Here is a 23066-nt window from a genome sequence, read left to right on the forward strand (position 1 = left end):
CCAAGAACAACTAAAAAGAATAAAGCAGATGTGTGAGTTACTGTCCTTACAGCAAAAGAACCTCATCAGAACCACAGGCTGGAAAGAGGTGATTACTTTTAAAGGGCAGTTCATTCCTTCTGCATGTTGGAACCTGTGGCTCTTAACTGGCTAAAATTTTAACCTTCAGTTGGCCCTCACTTGGCTTGTACTTCTTAATGTTGTAGATAACATTATAGATTTATATAATATTCAACTTTTATATATATTATGTATAAATGTTTATGTATAAATATGTATTTGTATTTGTATATGATATATAGTAAGTGTTATATTTAAACCATCATATAGAAAAGCCATTAATGGGTACACTGTACAAATCTGCCTTTATAATTGAGCGTGCTGTTTCACTAAAAGCAGCTTTAGAGAAAGGACTGAAAGCTAGCTCTAACTTGCTACTTCACTAGCCTTCATTGTTTGGATTGGCGTTACATGCACAGTTATATTGTAACTGTCACTTGTGGTCTAATCTTCCCCTTAGGGGAAACTTGAGAAACCTGGTCAGCTTTAACATTTAGAGGAAGTTTAAACATATTGGACCATAACATTCACAGTTGTTTAACCGAAACTCCAGTTCTTGTCAGACCACATCTCTGCAGCCCTTCTGTGATTGGAATCATCTAACTTTGGCCCTCACTAAGGAAAAATTTGACAAGATGCAAAAAAATGTTTACTCTTGTTTTCTTTGCCAGGAACCTGAGTCTGTGCAGCAGACTCTGAGACCTCTTTGCCTACCCCGAATAAGTGAATTGTCAGATTCAACTAAGTGAATTGCCACTGTAACTGTTTTTTATTCTCATAACTGCTTTCAGTGAATTCCAACCTAGTTGTTACATCCCTTTAATATTTTGGGTAATTATGTTCTTTAAGAATGAAAATACTTTTTCTTTCCTTCCTCGTTTTGTTATAGTCTAGCTGTGAGACTAGTTGCCCTTCATATATTCTAGAAGAGAATGATGGGGTGAGTTTCACAGTGATCTTTTTCCAAAATGCAAAACCACTGTCACTCCACCTCCCAGGCAACCCCACTCATTCTATTTTCTAGAACACATTTAAAATATAGTTGAGGGTTTTGCTTAGATGATGACGAGTCCCTTGATTCAGTGGACTCCTAAGGGACCATCTTTCACCAGCACTAAATGCTGTTTAGTTCACATATTGAAATGTTTTAAGTTATAACTTAGCAATTGTAAGTAGTAATCTTCAGATTATATTGTCTCACATTTAATGTATAATTTCCTAAGAGAAGGAAATGGTCCTGGTGGGGGTTAATAGTTATAGTAACTATTAATAATACTGATGACTACTAGTTAATAGTAATTAAAGCCTCCTAAAATGAGAGGGAAAAAAATCTTTTGTTTATAAGGGTTAAAAAGAAGAGTTGATACTTAATATTTTTAGTAAAATCCCAGTGCATGTTTGATTAATTTTGTTACTTTATTCCGGGCATATAGTTGAATAATTACCTGAATTTTTGATTTGCTGAAAAGGTGGTAGTTGCAATTTTTTTTTTTTTACATTACTGTTTTTAGTTCATTACATCTAGATGCTACATTTTCCTTTTCTTAAATACAAGCAAGATAAAATGTTTTACCTCTGAGATGAAAAATTTGAAATTTCTTCAATGTGACTCCTTACTAACACAACTGCAAGCACGCATTGAACGTTTGCTTTGTGCCAGGCACCGCATGCTGTGTGCTCTACCTACCTAATCTCATTTAGTCCACTTAGTCCTATTTGCAGGTTGAGGCTTAGAAAGAAAAAGAAACTTGCCCAGAGTCCAACACTAGTAGCTGGTAAAGAGCGGGTCTTTGCATTAGCCTTTCTCACTTCAGGATGGGTTCTTCCCAGCACCACACTGTACCACGCTCAAGACGAGTTGCAGGAGGAAAGGAACCTCTGGCAGTATTAACTAAATCTTAGCAAGTAGTTGCCTGTAAATTGTAGACTTTTAAATACAATCTCACATTTCTATGATCTTTATCCAGACACCAGTTACCTTCAAACTAATTTAAGAATCTTATAGATATTAAAAATGCTTGATTGGCCAATCTCATTTCTGTGAAAATCAGGTACTAGAAGCATGTATCAAATCAGAGACTTATTTGTGACAATTTGCACACACATTTGCACAAAATGCATCAACTTCTTTCAAAGTTTACTTGAAATAAAAAGGGAAGAATATGAAGTATCATAGGTTAAAGCAATGCCCTCATTCCATGTAGGCAAAAGTATTGTGATATTTGAATATTGTTAGTTTGAAAATATGGAATTGTACTCCTTATAGCAATTCCAACCTAGAAAAAGATTTATGTTTTAATTGATGGGTTAGGCAAAAAATTAATCTTGGCATAGAGGAAAGAAACAGCTCTGACTTAGAGGACTTGAGGCTAGAACATGGATCAAGTGTCTGAAGTTTTTCATGTGGCCTCAAGTTGAATCTTGCTCAGAGAATACACGGTGGTCAAACTTCACATCATAGTCATGATGTATGAAGCCAAAAGAAAAGTCCTAGTTTAGTTGCTGGGTGGTTCCATTAAATCATGAACGTAGGTTTAATGATTTTATTGGAAGCATGACTTCCAGTGAGGCAAGGCAGCCGGCCCCAGAAGAGAGGTCTTCCATGGGTAGATAGGAACTCAAATGCTTTCCCAGACTGGACCCAGGAGACCATGTCAGGGACTTTGATACGGCTTGCCACCAGGACAGATCATTCTACCCATCTAAGGAGTTAGGGTATCCCCAGGAGCTGTGATGGGAGCTGGAAATTCACACCTGTGAAATGGGAGGTATGCTGGGTTGAACAGAATAGCCCAAGGCCTGTCCATGAGCTGAGCCATGGCCAAGGATTTCTTAATTCTAGAGGCCTCCTTCTTGAGCTTGCCTTCTTTTGAACTTGGCCCTCAGTGTCTGGGTAAGTTGGAGCGTGACTATCCAGGGAAAGCCCCTGGTTTGTATTTAGTCAAGTTGGCCAGAGAAAACTGGATCTAAGCGGGAATAAAATTTGCTGACCCCCATCTCAGAGGTTAACATTTTCATTTGTGTTTTGCATGACTCATTTTAAATTACAGTGCTCTACAAGTATAGAAAGAAGCCTTCCTCTTCCCACCCTCCCCCAGACACCACATAATGGAAAAAGCAAGAATTTTCTGCATAAGCAAGTCCTTAAAAAAAAAAAAAACACACACACACACAAAGGTCAGCCTCTGATGGGACTTCTTTCCTGCCAGAAATCCCACTGGTCCACTGTCGCAATTTTTACAAAAGGCCACGATGAAAGAGTAAAGCCCATTTTGAGCCCTTTGCTTCTGTATTATGTGAAACATAACTTGTATTTCTGTTCTTGGTATCAGAAGAATTGTTAGTTTTTGAACATGTAAAATCTACTAGGCTCTCTGACTGTTGAAGTATAATTTTGATTAAGAAAAGATTTGTTCCACCGCTTTGATTAGACACATAAAACTTTGAAAAGTTTTGATGTTCTGTTTCCTGTTTTAAAAAAGTATGTCCTCTCCTGTGAACTCTAACTAGATGAGAGGATTTTCCTCAGAGAAAATTCAGCCCTGGGAAGAACCATCCATGGAGGTCATAACCTAGAAAATTCTTCAAGGGAAGTTGCAATGAATTAAAAGAGGTTGGAGTTAGAAAGTTCTGTTCTACCAAATTTGTGCTAATAGTCGCACCTTTCTTTCCCAGAGTGGTCACTGGAGAAAATGTGTAAACCAACTGCAAACAAGTATATCTGTTGTAGCTTTTCTTTTCCTTTAGTGACAGTTCAATTAGTTAACCAAAAGAAGCTACTGTACCATCAAGACTAGCTCCCAGCCCAGGGCTTCAGCATAAAGCAGCTGCTCAATTAATTTTGGTGGATCAGGGGCAGAAACAAGTTACCTTTGGGATGCAGATTCTGAAGAGTCTGCCATGAAACGATTAAATGAATGAGAGTGATGAGGGGCTACTTAATTGGAACTATGTAAAATGGCTCCTTAAGCTTCATGGACAATTGAGTAACTTCAGTTTCTTCTCCACTCTTGTTTACTTCCTGCTCTTCTAGAATCAAGTGTTAGGTATTCTGGTCTTTTACAGTGAGAAGATTAAACAGCCGTAGTTTAAAGCATTAATCTGGAGTGTTCTGTGGCTGCATTAATTATATTTTCTACTAAGATTAAATTGCAGATGGATATAAGCAGCAATATACGTTCATCCAGGGCAAACCAAAATTCTGTAACCAGCCATCCTTGGTGACTTTTTATTTGTATATAAAGACCTTTTTAAATTGAAATAATTTAACTTGATTTTTTCCCCCAGTTAGGTAGAAGAAAAATGAATTGGATGCAGAAAACAGTTGTATGGAGTGTATTTTCATAGGTACAGGACTTGAGTGACAGAAAATTCTTTTTCTTTTTTCCCCGGTGGGATTTAGCAAAAAGCATGTGTTGAAAGTCTCTTGACAAAATGGGTCATAATTAAAGACTTTGGGATTTATTTATGGGTATTTTAATTAGAAACATTAAGTTCACTCAATGGTCCTTGTGAAAACTTTTCTCTCACTGCCTATTTTATATCAAGTAATAAAATTTTTGTGAGTATGAAGATGAGTTTTAGGGCTGTTCATTTCTCCGGGACCCCCATCTGCTTCAGAGAGCTTTTCTCTTTCTTTCGCCTATTAAACTTATGCTCCGAACCTCAAAAAAAAAAAAAAAAGAGTTTTAGCTGTAACCACATTGTAATTCGTGCTGAATATATGAATGCTGCTGTTCACTGAATAGTTAACTGGTCATATCCCTTGTTAATTTGAAGTTTTCTTCCTTTGTTTTGGAATAATAGTTATAAGGCAACAAGTATTTTAGAAAAAATGCACTTGTTTGAACTTGTCAGATGTAATGTGACTCTGTGGGACTAGACGTTAAGAAACTATATGTTTAACTGAACATCATCTATGATATTCCATCTCATAACATGTTCCATGAGTTTCATGGACAATTTCTAAGAAAGTAGCATGCAGTTTTATCAACCTCTCTGCATCCCTTGGCACAAGGAATAATTTTTCTGTCATCAAGGGGGCAAAACAGAGGGGTAAAGGGACTCATACAGTTAGTTGCCACATTAAGTCAGGCATCCAAGTCACTCTGCTTTGGGTTGATTCTCTGAGACTCAGCTGCTGACTTCAAAGGGAAGAAATAGATTTCAACATTGGAAAAGAATACAGTGTGGAATATATGATGGGTCTTATTAGCTATCTCTTATTTTCTAATCCAAAGAGCCTCCTAGTTGGAGGAAAAGCTTGAACTACATACGTATATCAGCAAATCTTCATTATATTTTATAATTCTTTATTGCATTATACGTGAATATATTTAGCAGTGGTTATACATCTTGGAAAGTTTAAGAATTTAGACAAATATACTTTTTTTAAAACGAAGCTGGTTGAGTTTTGAATATGCTGTTTTGGTCCTTATGAGCGTGTGGGAGATACATAGGAGAAAGAGTTTGTTACTGATGTTATAGAATCACCAATGCAGCATTGCACTTTTGTTCTTTTCCATTCATTATTCTTGCTTACGTGGAGCACTTGCAAACAGGCTGGACATCTCAGAGTTCTGAACAATGCCCTTGGCTAACCGTTAGTCCTAATTGCGGTGACTAATGTGCTGTGTGAGCTAAAGACGGTAGCATACTTAACCTTGGTTTTCTCATCTGTAAAATAGAATTGATGACCTCTACCAAGCCAAGGATTTCAGTGAGGCCCTCAAAAATAAAAACAAAAATACATTTGGGACAAACATGAAAAAAATTACTTTTTAGACTGAAGCGATGCGTTTAAACCTGAAGAAAATGAAAGGAATTGAAATTGTTTAGCCACAGAAAATAAAGACCAAGGACCAATTTAAACAGTTGAAGATTATATGAAGTAGTGTTTTATGGAGAGTAGTGATGAACTCTTCTTCACCTTCTTTGAAGCTGTCCAAAGAAGAAATAAAGTTAAATTATTGCAGAATTACATAAGTTAGTGAGCATGAACTGACCAGTTCTTTCGAAGACACATAATTGAGTATTCTTTTCAGTTGCAATGAAGGTGACAGTGAATTTGCTGAACACCTGTGTACATGTTTCCCCGAAGAGACCACTGGAATAAAGTTTTGTTTTGAGACAGAGTTTCCATTGCATTTATAAGTCTTGTCCCTTGAAGGATGTTTTCTGGTAAACACCTTTTTCTTTTTACATTATATATCTTCATTACCTGTACAAGTTGGTTGTGAACCATTCCAGAGTCTTTAGTGTGCTGTATGGGTGTATTCTGTACTTTATGCCTTATTTGGAAGTCATAATAATGTCAAAACCATGCCTAGCCATCCCCTCCCCTGCAAAGTCTCTTTTGCTTTGTCCACTTGGTGTGTGTATATATATATATAGAGAGAGAGAGAGACAGAGTTTTACTCCTCGCCCAGGCCGGAGTGCAGTGGCGCGATCTTGGCTCACTGCAACTTCTGCCTCCTGGGCTCAGGCGATTCTCCTGCCTCAGGTCCCCAAGTAGCTGAGATTAAAGGTGCCCGCCACCATGCCCAGCTAATTTAGAGAAAGGGTTTCACCACGTTGGCCCTCCTGGTGTGGAACGCCTGACCTCAAATGATCCATCTGCTTCGGCCTCCCAAAGTGCTGGGATTACAGGCGTGAGCTACCGCGCCTGGCCATGTATGTCTTTTTAAAAAGAGTTCCGGGACTTCTTTTTCCTTTATAAATCCAGAATTGCATTAGCTTAATAAATAACAAGTATCTTGGTTATATGCTTACTAACTGTCAAATAGCTCATTAGTAAGAGAAAAAATGCTGAGCCTTAAGAGGGGAGAGGAAAGGCAGTCTTTCTGAAACTGAAGCCTTTGCCTAAATCCTTAGCAATAAAGATTGCCACCTATTGGTAAAAAGAAGAACTGAAACTCAAAGGTGTTTGCCGTTCTGACAGGTAGTTTTAGTGTGATCGAAATAGAATTCTTTCAGTGGTGCTCTTGAATAAGGGACTTGGAAATCTGGGATTTGATAAGGAACTTTTCCCTCTGTTTTGAATTTGTCATGGCTCATCTCTTAACCTTGTCATAATAGTTTTTTGAGTAGAGGAGGTATGCTGCTCTCATGGTCTGTCTCAAAATTATATTTTTGAGATAGAATTCCATTTTAATGGATAAGTGGATTTTAATTGGACACATTTTAGAGGCTTGATGATTGATTTTGAAAACATTTCTCCTTTTTCTTTCTTTCTGTCTTTCTGCCTTTCTTTCACCACAGCTCACTGCAGTCTGAACCTCCTGGGCTCAGTTGATCCTCCCGCCTCAGCCTCTTGAGTAGCTGGAACTATAGGCGTGCACCACCATGCCTGGCTGATTTTTCTGTAGAGATGGGGCTTCACCATGTTGCCCAGGCTGGTCTCAAGTGATCTGTCCGCCTCAGCTTCCTAAAGTGCTAAGATTATGTGTGTGAGCCACTACATATGGCCTTTTTTTTTCTTGAGACAGGGTCTTGCTCTGTCACCCAGGCTGGAGTATAGTGGCATGAACATGGCTCACTGTAGCCTTGACATCCTGGGGTCAAGTGATCCTCCTACCTCAGCCTCTGGTGTAGCTGGGACTATAGGCTGAAAACATTTTTCTAACTCTGTTGTTTGTTTGGGCTTTCCTTCATTCCAGCCTCTGAAATCCATTATTTCCTGCCCAACTGAAACGGGACAGGCCAGTGGTGACATTGGCCTTTGGTCCCAGGACCTGTTTTTCCAGATCATGGGCACCATGCAAAGACGACTGCCCTAAATGGCATCATTTCCCCAGAGTCATTGAATGTCCTTAAGGTGCGTTTGATAAAACAAAATTCTCAAGGATTTCCATACTGGGAAAATGTTCTTTTTTTTTTCTTTTCTTTTTTTTTTTTTTTTGACAGGGTCTGGCTCTGTTGCCCAGGCTGGAGTGCAGTGGCAGGATCTCAATACACTATGACCTCTGCCTCCTGGGTTCAAGCAATTCTCCTGCCTCAGCTGGGACCACTGGCATGTGCCACTAAGCCTGGCTAATTTTTGAATTTTTAGTAGAGATGGGGTTTGCCATGTTGGCCAGATTGCTCTTGAACTCTTGACCTCAAGAGTGACCCGCCTGCCTTGGCCTCCAGAGCGCTGGGATTACAGGCATGAGCCACCACGCATGGCCAAAAATGTTCTTTTTAATGGTGTTTTCCCCACTATTTGGATGGATATATAAATTCAGTTACTAAGATGACTTAGATTTAAATATAAAACACCAGCGTAGCAGATTTTGATTCTTAAATCCACCTCCCCTCATTGTCCCCTGTATCTAAACACCCTTCAGTTCTTGAGAAAATTACGATTTCCAAAGATTAGTATTCTATTTGTGATAGTGTGTGTTGGTACACACCCTAACAAATTTATGAATAAAGCCAATACTCTTTTGTATAGTGCCCTTATTTTTTCTTTACGTCTGTTCATATTTGGAATCTAAGCTTTTTTATATGAGGCACTACCCAAATAATCATTTGATACCCTTTGTTGGCATTACATGTTTGGTCAATTATTTTGGCAACAATTATTTATCCGCCACTGGGAACTAAGCACTGTAACAGCTAAAGAAAGAGGTCATACGAGGGAAATTGGAAGACCCATATGTTATTTGTTTCAGTTTTTATGTAGTATACCTATATATGTGTGCAAAAAAATGTAAACTGTTACAAAGCAACATATTGATGAATTTAAATGAGTAGAGCATAATAAAAGCAAAAACTGAACAGAAGAGTGGTTGGAGTGAGGCCATAATAAACCAAGAGATATTTTCTGAAGGAAATGAACATGTGTGTATTTTCCAGCATACTGCTATGGATGTCAGCATTAGGCTCATACATAGTATTGCAGCATGATTCAAAAAGGTGAGATAGAAGGGAAATAAGATAGCTTCATAAATATTACCAAGGAATTTAAGACATGAGCATTTTATGTAGGGAGGTTGAAATGCATTGTTATAATCAGGCTGTGTAATTTCCTTCTGTCAAGACCTGCCCATTTACCAGTAATGATACCTTCTTTCTCTTCTATTTTTGTCTCTTCCTTTAGGAAAAGGAATATATGCTTACTCATTATTTAAAATTCAGAGTCATTTTCCTGTTGCAGTTGGTTTTGTTCCTAGAACCACCAAAGAAGAGTAGAATTAGGTGCATGTGAAACTTTTATTTCTGCTTTTTCTACTCAATCAACTTTTATCTCTTTTTAATTTTTACTCTCTCAACCATCAGTTCTGTATCATGGTATCTCTCCTTGGTCTTTGTGTATTGTATTTCCATAAAACCCAAGGTACGGGGTTGTTAAAATACTGCTTGGATATATTATCTACCCTGGCACTAAGTGGTCCTGTCACAAAATCCAGTTAAACACTCACTGAAGTATTTAAATTGTTTCATTTTTAAATAACATCATATTGGGCATTGGACTTCTTAACTAAACTATTTCTTTCCTTAAATGACATTGGTTAATTCAACAAGCCATTGTAGGAATTCTGTTAACCCAGTAGCTTCTACTACTATGCTACTATGGTAATGACTTAGCTTCCCATAAAGCTGCATTTTAATAGGTGTTTATAGTCACCAATTACCAAGTATTTCAATGACCAGGTACTCTTTGAAAGGAGACTGCTTGTGGTGGGGTGGGGGGCGTTAACACAGATACTTTCTCAGTCAAGTAGCTATTGAATTTTTTCATGTAGAAGACAGTTCATAGACTATTTGGTGGACAAATGAATAACTGGATGAATACCCATCTGGGAACCCCTAAAGAACTGAAGATAATTCCCTGGCCACCACTGTTCACAGTCATCTATTATGTGCTTACTCTATGCCAAGTGTTGGGCTGGATTCTGGGGTCACCAAAGGGAAGAGAAAATCTTCACTGCCTTGAGGGTAGCTAAAAACTTAATGGAGGGAAGCTGAGAGCATGAGTGAGTGTGCCACCCAGCTGGGAGAGCAGCACAACTTGGGAACAGCTGGGAGACACCCAGCAGTGTGTGTCTTCCTTCGCCCTTAGCACTTGCTCCTCTCCAGTTCACTATGTTTCTCTTCTCTCTGGGATCTAAGGAGCTTAGGCTTCACTGCCTGCTCCTCAGATTGTTGGAGCAGAAGCAGGGAGTGGGTGCCTGCCACAGGACATGGGGTCCTAGAGACAGGCCCCAGCATGGGAAGTCAGTGGAAACCCATGCATTGCTCTCTGGCATTGCCACACCTCTTCTGCCACCTGCCTCCCAGCCCTTTGCTTTTCCCTAGCTCTGTCAGCTCCTTGCCTCTAACATCAATGATGAAAGTCAGGGGTGGGGGGATTAGATTATTTCCATTGGCCTTGATAGACTTAGACATATAATAGAAGCTATAATAAGTGAGTTAGGTTTCCATGTTTGTTTGCTGAAGTTTATATCACCCTTTATGTCACCAAAACTGGCCCATTTGCAGTCATCGCCATTATAGTCATGCAAAATCACTTGAGTGAAACAGACTTCAGGGGTCTAATCTGGGGACCTAATCACCGTTTATAATGTTTTTTTGGGGAAAATGTGTTCTGGATTTTGCACAGCCAACTTACAAATGAGCTTTGGGAACACACTCCATATGTAAGTTGGAGACTTCCTATTATTAGCATTCAGCCCTGTGAGGAGAGCCCTTGCTTTGTTAGCAGGCCTGTGTGTCCTCAGCCCTAAGTTCCTAAAACCACCGCTACTTGAGGAGCTTGAATTGGTGCTCTTGGAGTTCTTTAGATTAGTTATAAGACTTCAGAACCTGCTTACCATCAGTACTGAGCTCAAGGAGACCTAATTCATATCCTTAAGAAGATTCTTTTAAATCAAGAGAGTGTGTGTGTTTTCCTTTTGTGAACATAGGAAAGTTACTCTGGTGCTCGGTGCCTGTTTTGTGACTCCCCAAGGGAGAAGGGAAGGGAGGACAATGATTGATTTCCAGACAGGATAAAAACAAGTCAGCACACAATGGGTTACTGCCACCGCTTTCTGATAAGGATCCTGCTTCAACTATCTGAAGAGATTCTTCAAGGTGGAGGATACAGTGGTTACATTACTCTCACCCTTGTTATTATGGAAGGTAAAATTCCTGGATCGTAGATTTAATTTTAAAATAGTAATTTAATAATGTCTGGTGGAAACCTCTTAAAAAAACACTTGGCAACGCATCTCTGGTAGCCCTGTGCTTGAGATGACTTTTAGGCTGTCAGTTCAGAAGGTGGAAGATGTAAACTGTGTTGATGAGTTGGTTTTTCAGCGTACCCTGTTAGGTTCCTTCTTTAAAAAAATAATAATTTTTATAATGAGTATGTCTTTGTGAGCCCTCACAGCCCTTGAAGTTTTTACTTGTTTGGCAGAACTAAGGGCACTGGACGTTTGCAAGCCGCTCACTAACACAGGAAGGGCATAAAAGGGTGCTCAAGTCAGTCTGTAGGTGGTGGGGGCAGGGTGGAAAGAGGGCATTCCTGTAGACCTGGATGAATCAGCCACTGATTTCTGATGGTAACCCCAGCTGCAAAAAAGTAGGAAGCATTTTTTATGGACAGAACTGCAACTCCTTTCTTTCAGGTTTTTCAGCCTTTTCACACTTTTCCATTCTTCAGACTTTGGAAGTTTTTAAACAAAATCTTTGTATTTCCTCAAAGGAAAGCACACAGTGGACTGCATTGTGAGAGGGAAAGGAGCAAACTCTGTCTCATCTGAGGAGGGGCTCAGATCAGGAGTTGTGTAGGACCCTCGCCTGATTGGGGGTGGTGGAGCCTTGGCTGTGTGCAGGAGTGACTGTTCTTGGAGATGTTCTGGTTGGATCATGAGTTTGGGCTTGGTTGGAAAGCACTGCCTCAAGTTCATCAGCAGGAATGAGGCAGAATTCACTACTTGCTGTCTTAAGACCTTTCTGTCTGCCAAGTGTTTGAGCAATCCCTCACATCTCCCCCTTGAACTAAAGAGCAACGACTGGTCAAGAGCCCAGCAGGGATGAAAAAGGTTGGCCCCTTGCATCCTTCATCTGCTGTTTAGACTAAGGGCCACATTCTAGACCACTCTCAGTCACGCTGTCCTGAACCCGAGGATCAGCAGAATTACAGGCCCAATTTCAGGCAGACGTGAGCTTGCATCTGATGACAGGCAAGTACCTACATGTGTCTTTCATTATTCCATAGCCTTAGGAGATGCTGTTTAAGTTGGCAGATATACTTATTGAAAGCAAAGCTTGTTGCTGGTGAGATTACTGAATTTACAAAAAAAAAAAAAAAAAAAAAAAAAAAAAAAAAAAAAAAAAGGGATCGGATGCCAAGGGAGAGGGAGGGAAGTGTGTAGCTTTTAAAAGTGTGGTGAAGCCATCAAGTTAACAAGAAAAAGTAGAATAAAATATGGTTTCAATTTGTTGTACTGGGCTCAAGATGATAATATTGCAATAGTAAACTGGAGGGATGTATGCATGCAAATGTGAGCACATGTGTGCTTGCTTTCTGAATTCAAAATCCTAGAAGTTATTAGAAGTTCTAATTTTAGTTCCCAATTTAATGTACTCTGATAGTAAATTAGTAATTTTCAAGGGATTTACTGATAATCAGAACAAAGGTTTGCAATTTCTAGGACAGATCCCCAATTTTGGGGGCGGGAAGGAGCACTTTGTATTTCCCTGAAACCTTGAGTTATTGGGGCCGAACATGTAGGACAGATACTGAATGACCAATCCTAATGCTTTTAGCAACTTTGCTAAGTAAAACCCCGCTGCCATCCAGTGGCAATTGGCTATACGGCATGGTAGCTGTAAAATATGCCCTTTTCTGCCTTTTCTCCCTCAGATTCCACCTTTCTCAGATGCTCCCAGTTTTGTTTTTTTTCCCAGATGGCACCTGACACAGTACTTGACAGGAAAAATCAAGTTTATGTCTGGCTTAAGTAATTCAGGGCAAATGTGCATTTATTTACCTTGTCTTTTCTAGCAATACTAATTTTTATCTGCATTGCATTTTTATTTTCTCCCCTGATTTGTCATAAAACACATACTTTTTCCTTGAATATTTTTGTTACCTTAGCTAAAGAATTAATGCTTGGTGGTATTTCTGCTCATCATAGTTTTACTTTAGAGTAGATTTCGCTTGTATCTTTGTATTTATGCTTTGAGCTGTGGTTTACCAATTTCCTAGCATGTTTCATGACACTTATCCTACATTTCAGACAAGGATTTATGTGTCCCATAGGATTCAAGCTGGACTTGGAGAAAGAGCCAGCTAGCAAATGGAATTATTCTGACTTGTGAAAGGTTCCAGCCTTTTTAAACTAGGCTCTGAGAAATAAAAAAACAAATATTCTTGGGAAGAAACTGGGTTTGTGAGTACTTGGCTAGAAATTTTAGGAAAGGAAAGAACATTTCCTCTGGCCTCAGGAGCACATTCAATGTGAAATATTGCTGCCTTTAAAAGAGCCAAACTTAAATTTCTATTTGGGTCATTTATTTGACTTGAAAATAAAGGGATCTATCTATATATATATATTTTAAGGTTCAGAACCCTATTTTAAATAAAATGACATTCTAGTAAGTCAGGCACAGGCAAGATGCCACCAACATGAGCTATTAATTAAAAACAGCCGGAACTTCTGGAGGTGTTTGCAAGTATCTACCATGAGCTTGGGGACTGGCGAAATCTGGTACAAGTTAGTTCCAGCTGCACACATTTGCCTTATTACAGTTCTTTATAATAAATTAAATGCATGCTTCATACATCCTTTGGTGTAGTCATATTCTCTCAGCACTTGACTAAGCAGGTGGAAAGTTTATTTAGTCAGAGGATGACTGAAAACAATGAACCATAAACGCATCTATATCCACTCCAAGAAAGAGCTAATAAATGTCATGTTTTTTATTTTCCCGTGGACCCCATTTTTTTTTTTTTTTTATTACCTTTCCACCTTTCCAGAATCTGGAGTGATTTTTAAATGTTTGCCCTTTGGTCATAAATGCAGCAAGTAAATGTGAGTCTGCACACTCGAATGTTATATAAATCAGTTGACCAGTCAGTGTTGGAGCAAACTTCTCAGGATTGCTCTGTGAACTCCCTGTTCTCTGGCACAGTCGCCAAATACAAAGATAAACCAGGAGAGACTTATTCCCAAGAAAAGAATTATTCTGCATCCTTAACTTACATATCAACTGTTGAGATGTTTCATTTTTTTGTATGGTCAAGCCCCTTCTCTTGTTCTCTCTCTTCATCAATTAGTATGGAAATTGGAAGTTTACTGAAAAGAGTTTCGAATCATGGGATTTTAGATTTAAAAAGATCAGAGGGATCATCTACTACAAACTTGCCAAAAAATACAAAATGAAACCCCCCAAAGAATGAATGATCCATTGCTGGGACACTGGAATCTCTCTATAAAGGAGAAATCTTATTAAGGTATTTTCATCTTAGGCCTCTAACCCCAAGGGTATCTTTATAAAGACTTTATTTTAGTGAAGCCTTCAATAAAAAGTGACCTCATGTCAAGAATTCTAAAGAGAGGGTTACGGAATATTGGTTTGATATTTAAGTCATTGTTATCTTGGAGCTGGCCTGAATGGACTGATAAGTGGCCCGTCACCAGTTGTAACTTACTTTTACAATTTTAATGTGATTTAAGGGAAGACACTCTTGGAAACGCTTAGTTATGGTTCATACCCATAATCGTGTTTCTTTTAGGTCTTAAAATTTTATGTAATACAGGGGAGTAGATTGCATCAGTGCAGTCTTTTTCTTTTCTTTCTTCTTTTTTTTTTTTTTTTTTTTTATGATGCAAACAAAGCAGTATCTTAAATTAAATCAAGGTTTCTTAAGGTTCCAGATTCTCATTCCTAAATTTTCCACTGAGTAACCTCCAAATTCTTCTCCTGCCTTTGTCCCTAGTTGACACAAGTCAGGCCACAATTTTTTTTTCCTGCAAATGGACGAGCTGCTGCTCAGAGGCTGCACTTACTGGTGAGAGATCCTTCAAGGGAAATGAATCTAGAATAGCCTGGAACATTTGTCGTTGGGTTGCTCCAGAGCTTTATTAGAGCTTCTGAGATTTCTAAGTAGGTGATGAAATTTAACAGCATCTGATTTTCTAAAATGACCAAAGGAGAATTGTTTCAGTCCCTGATTTGCAAAGTACTCACTTTTTGGTCCTCTCAGAATTTTTGTCAGATAAAGATTTTTCCATGCCATGAATGTAAGAAATAACCCACTCTTACTGACAAAGGGAAGTTAGTGTTGTAAAGGAATAAGTGGTGATTCGGGGCTCTTGGGAGTCTTTGGAGGTATTCATGCTCGATTAAGCTGTATCCCAATACCATCATTATCTGGGTCAGCCTCCGATTCAGCCTCATCCTGTGCTTCAGCAGTGGGGTAAAACAAATGTCACTTGTTAGCTGCTTCTTCATGACCTTTATAGACTTTGCATTAACTTGAAGCCCTGCCCCCAAAAATAGTGCTTGGGGGGAAATAAGTTAGTGATTTTATGAAGATAATGGGAGTTGAGGAAAACACTTAAGTTTGCTTTTCTGAGCTCTAGCTTCATTTTACTTCTCAGCCTATTTCATTGTCTCCACTGCTTTTTCTAACTTGGAAGGAAATCAGATGGCGAAAGTGAAACATACTGGCTGTCAGTGTGAAAAAGCTGCTCCCTATAGCACTGGAATTCTCTTGTCATTAATAGCTCTTGTAATCAACAGATTCTAATGTACAGAGTCATAAATGCTCTTGTTGTCATTTGGAAAATTACAAACTCCCAAAAAGTGGTGATTATTTGGGGCTTTGGGTCTGCAAGACAGTTCACATTAAAATGCTGATAATATCTTCAAAAACCACAGAGCCATGGGCCTTGCAGGCTTGGTAACTGACTGCCTTTGTGGTGTGGTTTTATTCTTTCTACTGAAGCACCTGGTTGAAAGGAGTGGGATGCTGAATTCATAGGGGCGTGTTCACAAAAATCTTTAACACCAAGTATCTGTTTATTCAAGATAGTGCATAGTTCAAAGCAACCCTGATTCCTTAAACTAGATGTTTGTATGTTCTTTAATGAAAACAGCCTGAACATGGTTATTAATCTGGGTCTTTCTCCATTCTGACCACCCCACTCTGCTTTTCTCTTTGAGTATCAAAGAAAAGTATAAAAACATTTTGTAATTATTTATTTATTTATTTATTTATTTTGAGATGGAGTCTAGGTCTGTCGCCCAGGCTGGAGTGCAGTGGCCAGATCTCAGCTCACTGCAAGCTCCGCCTCCCGGGTTCACGCCATTCTCCTGCCCCAGCCTCCCGAGTAGTTGGGACTACAGGCGCACGCCACCTCGCCCGCCTAGATTTTTTTTGTATTTTTAGTAGAGACGGGGTTTCACCATGTTAGCCAGGATGGTCTCGATCTCCTGACCTTGTGATCCACCCGTCTCGGCCTCCCAAAGTGCTGGGATTACAGGCTTGAGCCACCGCGTCCGGCCTCTTTTTGTATTTTTAGTAGAGACAGGGTTTCACCGTGTTAGCCAGTATGGTCGCGATCTCCTGACCTCATGATCCACCCACCTTGGCCTCCCAAAGTGCTGGGATTACAGGCGTGAGCTACCGCGCCCAGCAACATTTTGTAATTTTTTAAAGTGCCACATAAATTCAAGGTATTATTGCTATACTTCTTTTCTGTTACCTTACGAAGTTGATTTTTGTTGAAGCACCAACAGTATGCATGCATGGATATTCAGAATGACCATCTAGTCTCAGCTGTGCAAAATCCACTATTCATGCTGGGCACAGCGGCTCATGCCTGTAATCCCAGCACTTTGGGAGGCTGAGGCGGGCAGATCACTTGAGCTCAGGAGTTTGAGACCAGCCTGGACAACATGGTGAAATTCCGTCTCTACAAAAATTAGCTGGGTATGGTGGCATGTGCCTGTAGTCTCAGCTACTTGGGAGGTTGAGGTGGGAGGATCACTTGAGCACAGGAAGTCGAGGCTACAGTGAGCCATGATCTCACCACTGCACTCCAGCCTGCGTGACAGAGCAAGACCCTGTCTCAAAAAAATAAAAACAACAGCAAAAACAACAAAATCCACTATTGAGGGGAGCATTTTAATGATCTTAATTAGACCTATTCCAGTGATTTATTCACAGCAAAGTACTAAAGAGCTATGTTTTCAAGAAAGATTGTGCCTGAAATTCTACAATTAGAATTTGGCTTGAGGCCCTGTTAAAATCAGCAGCATCTCTGTAATATAACACATAAAGCTTCATTGGTCATTTTTCCATTTCATTTTTGGTTTTTCATTTCCGTGTGATTGAGTTTAATAGACTCTTCTCTAAGAGGCTAGCTTTTGAGTGGCGCAAGACTAGAGAAGACCATAAGGCACTATGCAGTCTCATGGATTGGGAGGTGTGATTAGCAAGAGTGTGAGATAATGGAGAACGAAAAAGAATGCCAAGCTGGGTTAAAAAAAAAAAAAAAAAGTTTGGGAAAGAAAAAACAGGTGCTCAAGACAAGCCTCCTATTTTTCAGTTTGGCCTAGCCCTAGCCCTATTGAAGAAGGTTAGTACATTCACCTGGCCAGTTGTAGCTAACTTGGTTACCTGGCAAGTGGCAGGGACACAGTACATTAGTACTTGTCCTATGGTACAGGGCATGCTTCTCAGGGTGTGGCCACTCCAGGGAGAGGGAAGACGTGCTTTATGGGGCCTACTCAGCCATCACTGTGATATGCGCCACCAGGATCCCAGGACGTTTCGTGGTCCAGTCTGAGGTGGGAGCACCACAGAAGCAAGAGCTGCCCGGCCCGGCCAAGCCCAGATTACCCTAAAATCTTACCGCTTTTTTCCCTTCAGCATTTTAAATTATAGGAGCAAGTAAAAGCATACATAACACAAGGCAATCTGAACATGTGGCTGATAGCTGCTCCATCCAGAGGAAGAGCCATGAAGTTCCCCCTCCCCACACATTTCACCCCGTCTTGTCTACCAGAAATCCTGTGGAAATGCAGACATAGCCATGGAGGAGTAACCCATGAACAAAGGGCTGGTAATTATAATTTAATGTTGTTCTTTTTACCCCTTTGGCTGGCTGGCTGTGCAAAGACAGGCCCCGCAGGGAAGTAATGTATTTGTGACAGCCAGTTGGGGTGGGGAGAGATGGGCTGTACTACACTTTGAATTTATTATGTTCTGCTAATACTTTTACTCCTATGCGGGAAAGTTATGTTTTCCTTCCTTTGTTAGACAATTTTTGCAGAGCAGTTTAACATTTTCAAACATTCACTATATATAGCACTTTTAAAATCCAGGAACTGTCATTTCCAAAGAAGACTCCGTGTCTATAATATTAATTTCCTGTCCTCGCCTCATGGCCTTTTTCAGACATCCACTGTAGATAGCCTCTGTTCCCCAGGAACTACCATTTCCAAAGGAAACTCCCTCGCCTATAATTCCCTGTTCTCTTCTTGTTGCCTCTCCTGAATAATAATTTTTGATTCAGTACCTTTTAGCTATTTATAATGTTATCATATAATCTGAGTTTGGGAACTGCTTGCCACTTCCAGTTTCTGACACCCAAAACACATTTGCTGCTTAGGGAAAACAGTAGCATCCTGAATTTTTAGAAGACATAGTTTTCTCTTGGGGATCCAAACTGGAAGCAGATATTTGAGCTGTGAAGCCCATTTTTTCTTAGAAGAGTCAATTAGGAGTTGGGTTGAAACTTCACAGTCTATGCACTTAGAGTCAGGTTTTAGGACTAGAGCAAGCACTGTGGGCACCTGTTGTAAGAAAACATCTGACAGCGCGAGGTGCTAAATTGCTTCAAAATCCTCCACAGCTCGCTGGGATGCTACCTTTTTAGCAGGAGTTTGAAGCCCAGGATGCACTTAACATTGTAACCAACACAGTTGAAAAATAGGTTCTGGCCGGGCGCGGTGGCTCAAGCCTGTAATCCCAGCACTTTGGGAGGCCGAGACGGGCGGATTACGAGGTCAGGAGATCGAGACCATCCTGGCTAACACGGTGAAACCCCGTCTCTACTAAAAAATACAAAAAAGTAGCCGGGTGAGGTGGCGGGCGCCTGTAGTCCCAGCTACTCGGGAGGCTGAGGCAGGAGAATGGCGTAAACCTGGGAGGCGGAGCTTGCAGTGAGCTGAGATCCGGCCACTGCACCCCAGCCTGGGCGGCAGAGCAAGGCTCCGTCTCAAAAAAAAAAAAAAAAAAAGAAAAATAGGTTCTATGTTCTATAGGGATGGATTCATTAAACTGCATGTTCTGGAAAAAGGATGTATTAGAGACTGTGAATTTGAGGCTCCTGTGTTATATACATCTCTAAGCCATCTTAGGAAGAAAAGCAGCTCCTTAAGGTGACTGCCTCTGCCTCTAATACTAGGTACATATTTCGACCTCTGCCCTCTTTAAGTTTTCATTTGTCTTGTCGCCAGTGTCGGACATGTTAATGACCACTAACTTTATAAATGAAATTATTGCAGCTCATAATGTCAAGATGTGAACCTAAGCAAGCCTTCGATTTTCTGACTTAATAGCTGAACCATACCAGTCTTTCCCTGATCGTGGAACCTTCTGTCTTCTGCAGTCAGCAGACTGTCTCTAATGAGAGGTGCACAGATACTTTTGATGCTTATTTTAAGGGAAGCCAGTGGCAGATGGAGAGCCATCAGATGAAACTGTTATTAATCACGCCATTTCTGAAGATGTTCTGACTCCACACCCTGCATTGTGACAAACGCCAGGATGCCAAGTTCCTAGTATTCCAGCAGGTTCTTAGTATATAACAAACACTATCAGTGCCCCCAGCTCCCCTGTCAACTTTGACTAAATGCCTTCCAATAGAGTTAAGCTGTTTTTATCTAATACATGCTAACAGTAAAACAACACAGAACCCGGTTTTTTTTTTTTGTTTTTTTTTTGAGATGGAGTCTTGCTCTGTGGCCCAGGCTCACTGCAAGCTCCGCCTCCCGGGTTTACACCATTCTCCTGCCTCAGCCTCCCGAGTAGCTGGGACTACGGGTGCCCGCCACCTTGCCTGGCTAGTTTTTTTTTTTTTTGTATTTTTTAGTAGAGACGGGGTTTCACCGTGTTAGCCAGGATGGTCTTGATCTCCTGACCTCGTGATCTGCCCGTCTCAGCCTCCCAAAGTGCTGGGATTACAGGCTTGAGCCACCGCGCCTGGCCGACACAGAACTCTTATTTGACCCTCTTAGCATCTAAGGAATATGGTGCTTTTTTTCTTTATACTTATCTTTGAATTCAAAGCTAACACATTCTTCAAGTAACCAAGTTCACACTAAAGAAAAATTGAAGGCCATACTCTAGAGCCATGCTGCTCAGTGTGGGAGCCACCAGCCACATGTCAAAGCCACACTGAGCCACTGAAAGTTGGTTGCTATAAATTGAGATGTGCTGTGAGTGGAAAACAAGAGAGAAATGAAGACTAACATATCTGCTTAATAATTTTTATATTGATTGTATGTTGAAATGATTGTATTTTGGATATATGGGGCTAAATAAGAGATTAAATTTCACCTGTTGTTTTTGCTTGTGATGTGGCTACTAGAAAATGTAAAATTACATGTGTGGCTTACAGTGAGACCCTACTATTTACAGAGCACTGAAAGTCATTCTTCCCCTTAATTCCTTATCTAAACTCGACTCATTGGCTATTTTGTGTTTCTGCACCTTTTCTTCCAAAATGAAGTTGCTAGAAGGCATGACTATGGAAACACTTTATCTCCTACTGTGATTTTTCAAGAGTGAGGAAATTTGGTTGTCACCATGAGGGGGAGGGGTTCTGTTCTCATTTGGTAAACATAGACCAGATACGCTAAACATCCCATAGAATATCTTAGAAAAAGAAAATTACAGTAAGTAGAGTAATGGATCAAAGAGTGGCTATTCTTGAACTCTCTGCTTTCCAGGTCTTTTTGGCTAGAGAACTCTTTTTCTAACTTTGTTGCCTGGCTTTTGGCTTAACGTCCAAAGTAGTGCACTGAGCTGCCCCCCAAAAGGGGTACAGTTTGTAAGGAAACCATATGCCCTGTGGGACCTCATGGGATGACATTGAGTACATAAGGATCTCTTGGAAGGGAGCTGCCTTTATGTCCTCTAAACCAGGTCATCTCTTATCAGTTAAATCCTGGTGCTGACTAGTACAGCTGTGTGAGCCTGGACAAATCACTTCTGAGCCTGTTTTTCTTCTCTGTGCAATGAAAATGATGATAGAACCTTTCTTATAATGTTGTGAAAGATTATATTTTCTGAGATAATTTTAGTAAAGCAACTTAGCATAGAGCCTGATACATACTAAGTATGTTGTGTATGTTGGCCATGATTATTATTGGCTTCTTGGTAATGAGAGCCTCAGATACTAAGGGCAGTTTTTAGTGTATTATTTCTGACCTTGTGTAATCAGAAATACCACATTTTTGAGAATGTATTCTTTTCCAAAGAGTTAAATGACTCTCAGAGGGGAATGGACAAACCCACAGAGGTTTTGGAAATGGAGCTGTTTCCTCTAAGTTTCATGACTTCTAATTAAGCCCCTTTATCTGTTTTATCCCTGACATTTGTACTCACTGTGTAGATCATGAGCTAATTTTGCATGGACTCTCCCCTCCCATCATCTCTTAGAGCTCAGCAGTGCTGTGCATGCATTGGTTAAAAATCTCAAACTGTCCAACTGAATTGCATTTATTAGCAATTTAATGCTGAAACTCAAAGAGGGAGAAGAGGAGAAAAAAAATAATCAAAGATGAAGTGGAAAGAGAAGGGCCCTTGGATACAGCCAGACAGGGGTTGTAATATCTGCTCTGCCAAACACTAGTTAAGTGATCTTGGTGTAGTCACCAAACCTCTGAGTCTCTTTCCCACATACAAAATGAGGTTGATGTATTTCACAAGGCAGTTATCATGACTCAAGGAAATAACCTAAATGACTAGGGCAGTGACAGTTCACCTCTCTCTCTTCATGTTGCTCTCAGTTTCATGATCTCCTCCTCCCCGCAACCCCATGATTTATAGAAGCCAAGTTACATTCTCTGATTTATAGCTGCTGTAACTTTGGAATACATTTAAGAACATGGAATTGGTTGTCTTTTGTTAGATCCACATACAGAAGTCACAGAAACGTTTTCATCATTTTGAATTTTACTGTTCATTCTGGCAAAGTGAAAATGTATACCAAAACACTATTTTAAACCACCTATCCTCTGGGTTAGAAATTATAAGTTAGTGTAGCCCAGTGAAGTATAATTAAATGTTGCCATTCTCCCATTTATTTAACTTCCTTCCCTCCATATTTGAAGTAATTTTCGCTTGGTGCCAACTCCAGTCATTCTCCAGATGCCTGTGATCTCTTCCAGATTTTCAACACATAGTGGCTTAAAGGTAATATAGAATTATTTTTTAAGTAATTTGCGATTAAATGTAAATTTAGTAATTTTATGTTGGGACATGTGATCTCCTTGACATTTTCTCTAAAACACAGAATTTAAGAACTATAAATGATTTTAGAACATCTAGTTAAACCTCTACCACTTCACTGTTATGACAGTGAGTCCCGGAGACATTAAATGTTTTGCCCAAAGTTACCAACATGTTGTTGGCAGAAAAATCTGGAACATATGGCCTCATCCATTGTCTGATTTTTTTCTACTAGCACAGTGCCTTTTCAATTGCTTTTTATATGATATAGTGACAATCATAAATAGGTAGGGGATTTAATCAATACTCTTTAAAAAGTCACAGAAAGAAAGCAATTGTATTGAAAACCCCTTTCTAGTTTTTCCAGTAGGTTACATTAAATGGCCCCAAAAAGTAATTTATGGGCTAAAATGAATGTCTTCAGAAGGCTAACATAAAAGATGACCAACAAGGGGAAACCTGAAACAGCCTTTTAGATAATTTGCTTAACTTCTAGCCCTTTTAAAAAAATTACTCAAGCTCCTATTAGAGCCAACAAAGAACATCTGTTGTTTTATTTATA

General features: G+C 39.8%; 1 protein-coding gene across 3 annotated transcripts in view; it reads left to right on the forward strand.

Annotated features, from left to right (window-relative positions):
* Positions 1 to 23066, forward strand: part of PIK3R1 (phosphoinositide-3-kinase regulatory subunit 1) — an 82662-nt gene that overhangs the window by 23383 nt on the left and 36213 nt on the right. The window contains exon 1 of one of the 3 annotated variants that reach the window (XM_078003855.1): positions 12092 to 12212. The exons of the other annotated variants lie outside the window; for them this stretch is intronic. Coding sequence (XP_077859981.1) covers positions 12206 to 12212 — 7 coding nt within the window. The 5' untranslated portion in view covers positions 12092 to 12205. Of the gene's footprint in view, positions 1 to 12091; positions 12213 to 23066 lie in introns of those variants that run through there. 3 annotated transcript variants of the gene reach the window in all.

The sequence above is a fragment of the Macaca mulatta genome, chromosome 6, assembly GCF_049350105.2.
Source record: "Macaca mulatta isolate MMU2019108-1 chromosome 6, T2T-MMU8v2.0, whole genome shotgun sequence".
Lineage (NCBI taxonomy): Eukaryota > Metazoa > Chordata > Mammalia > Primates > Cercopithecidae > Macaca > Macaca mulatta.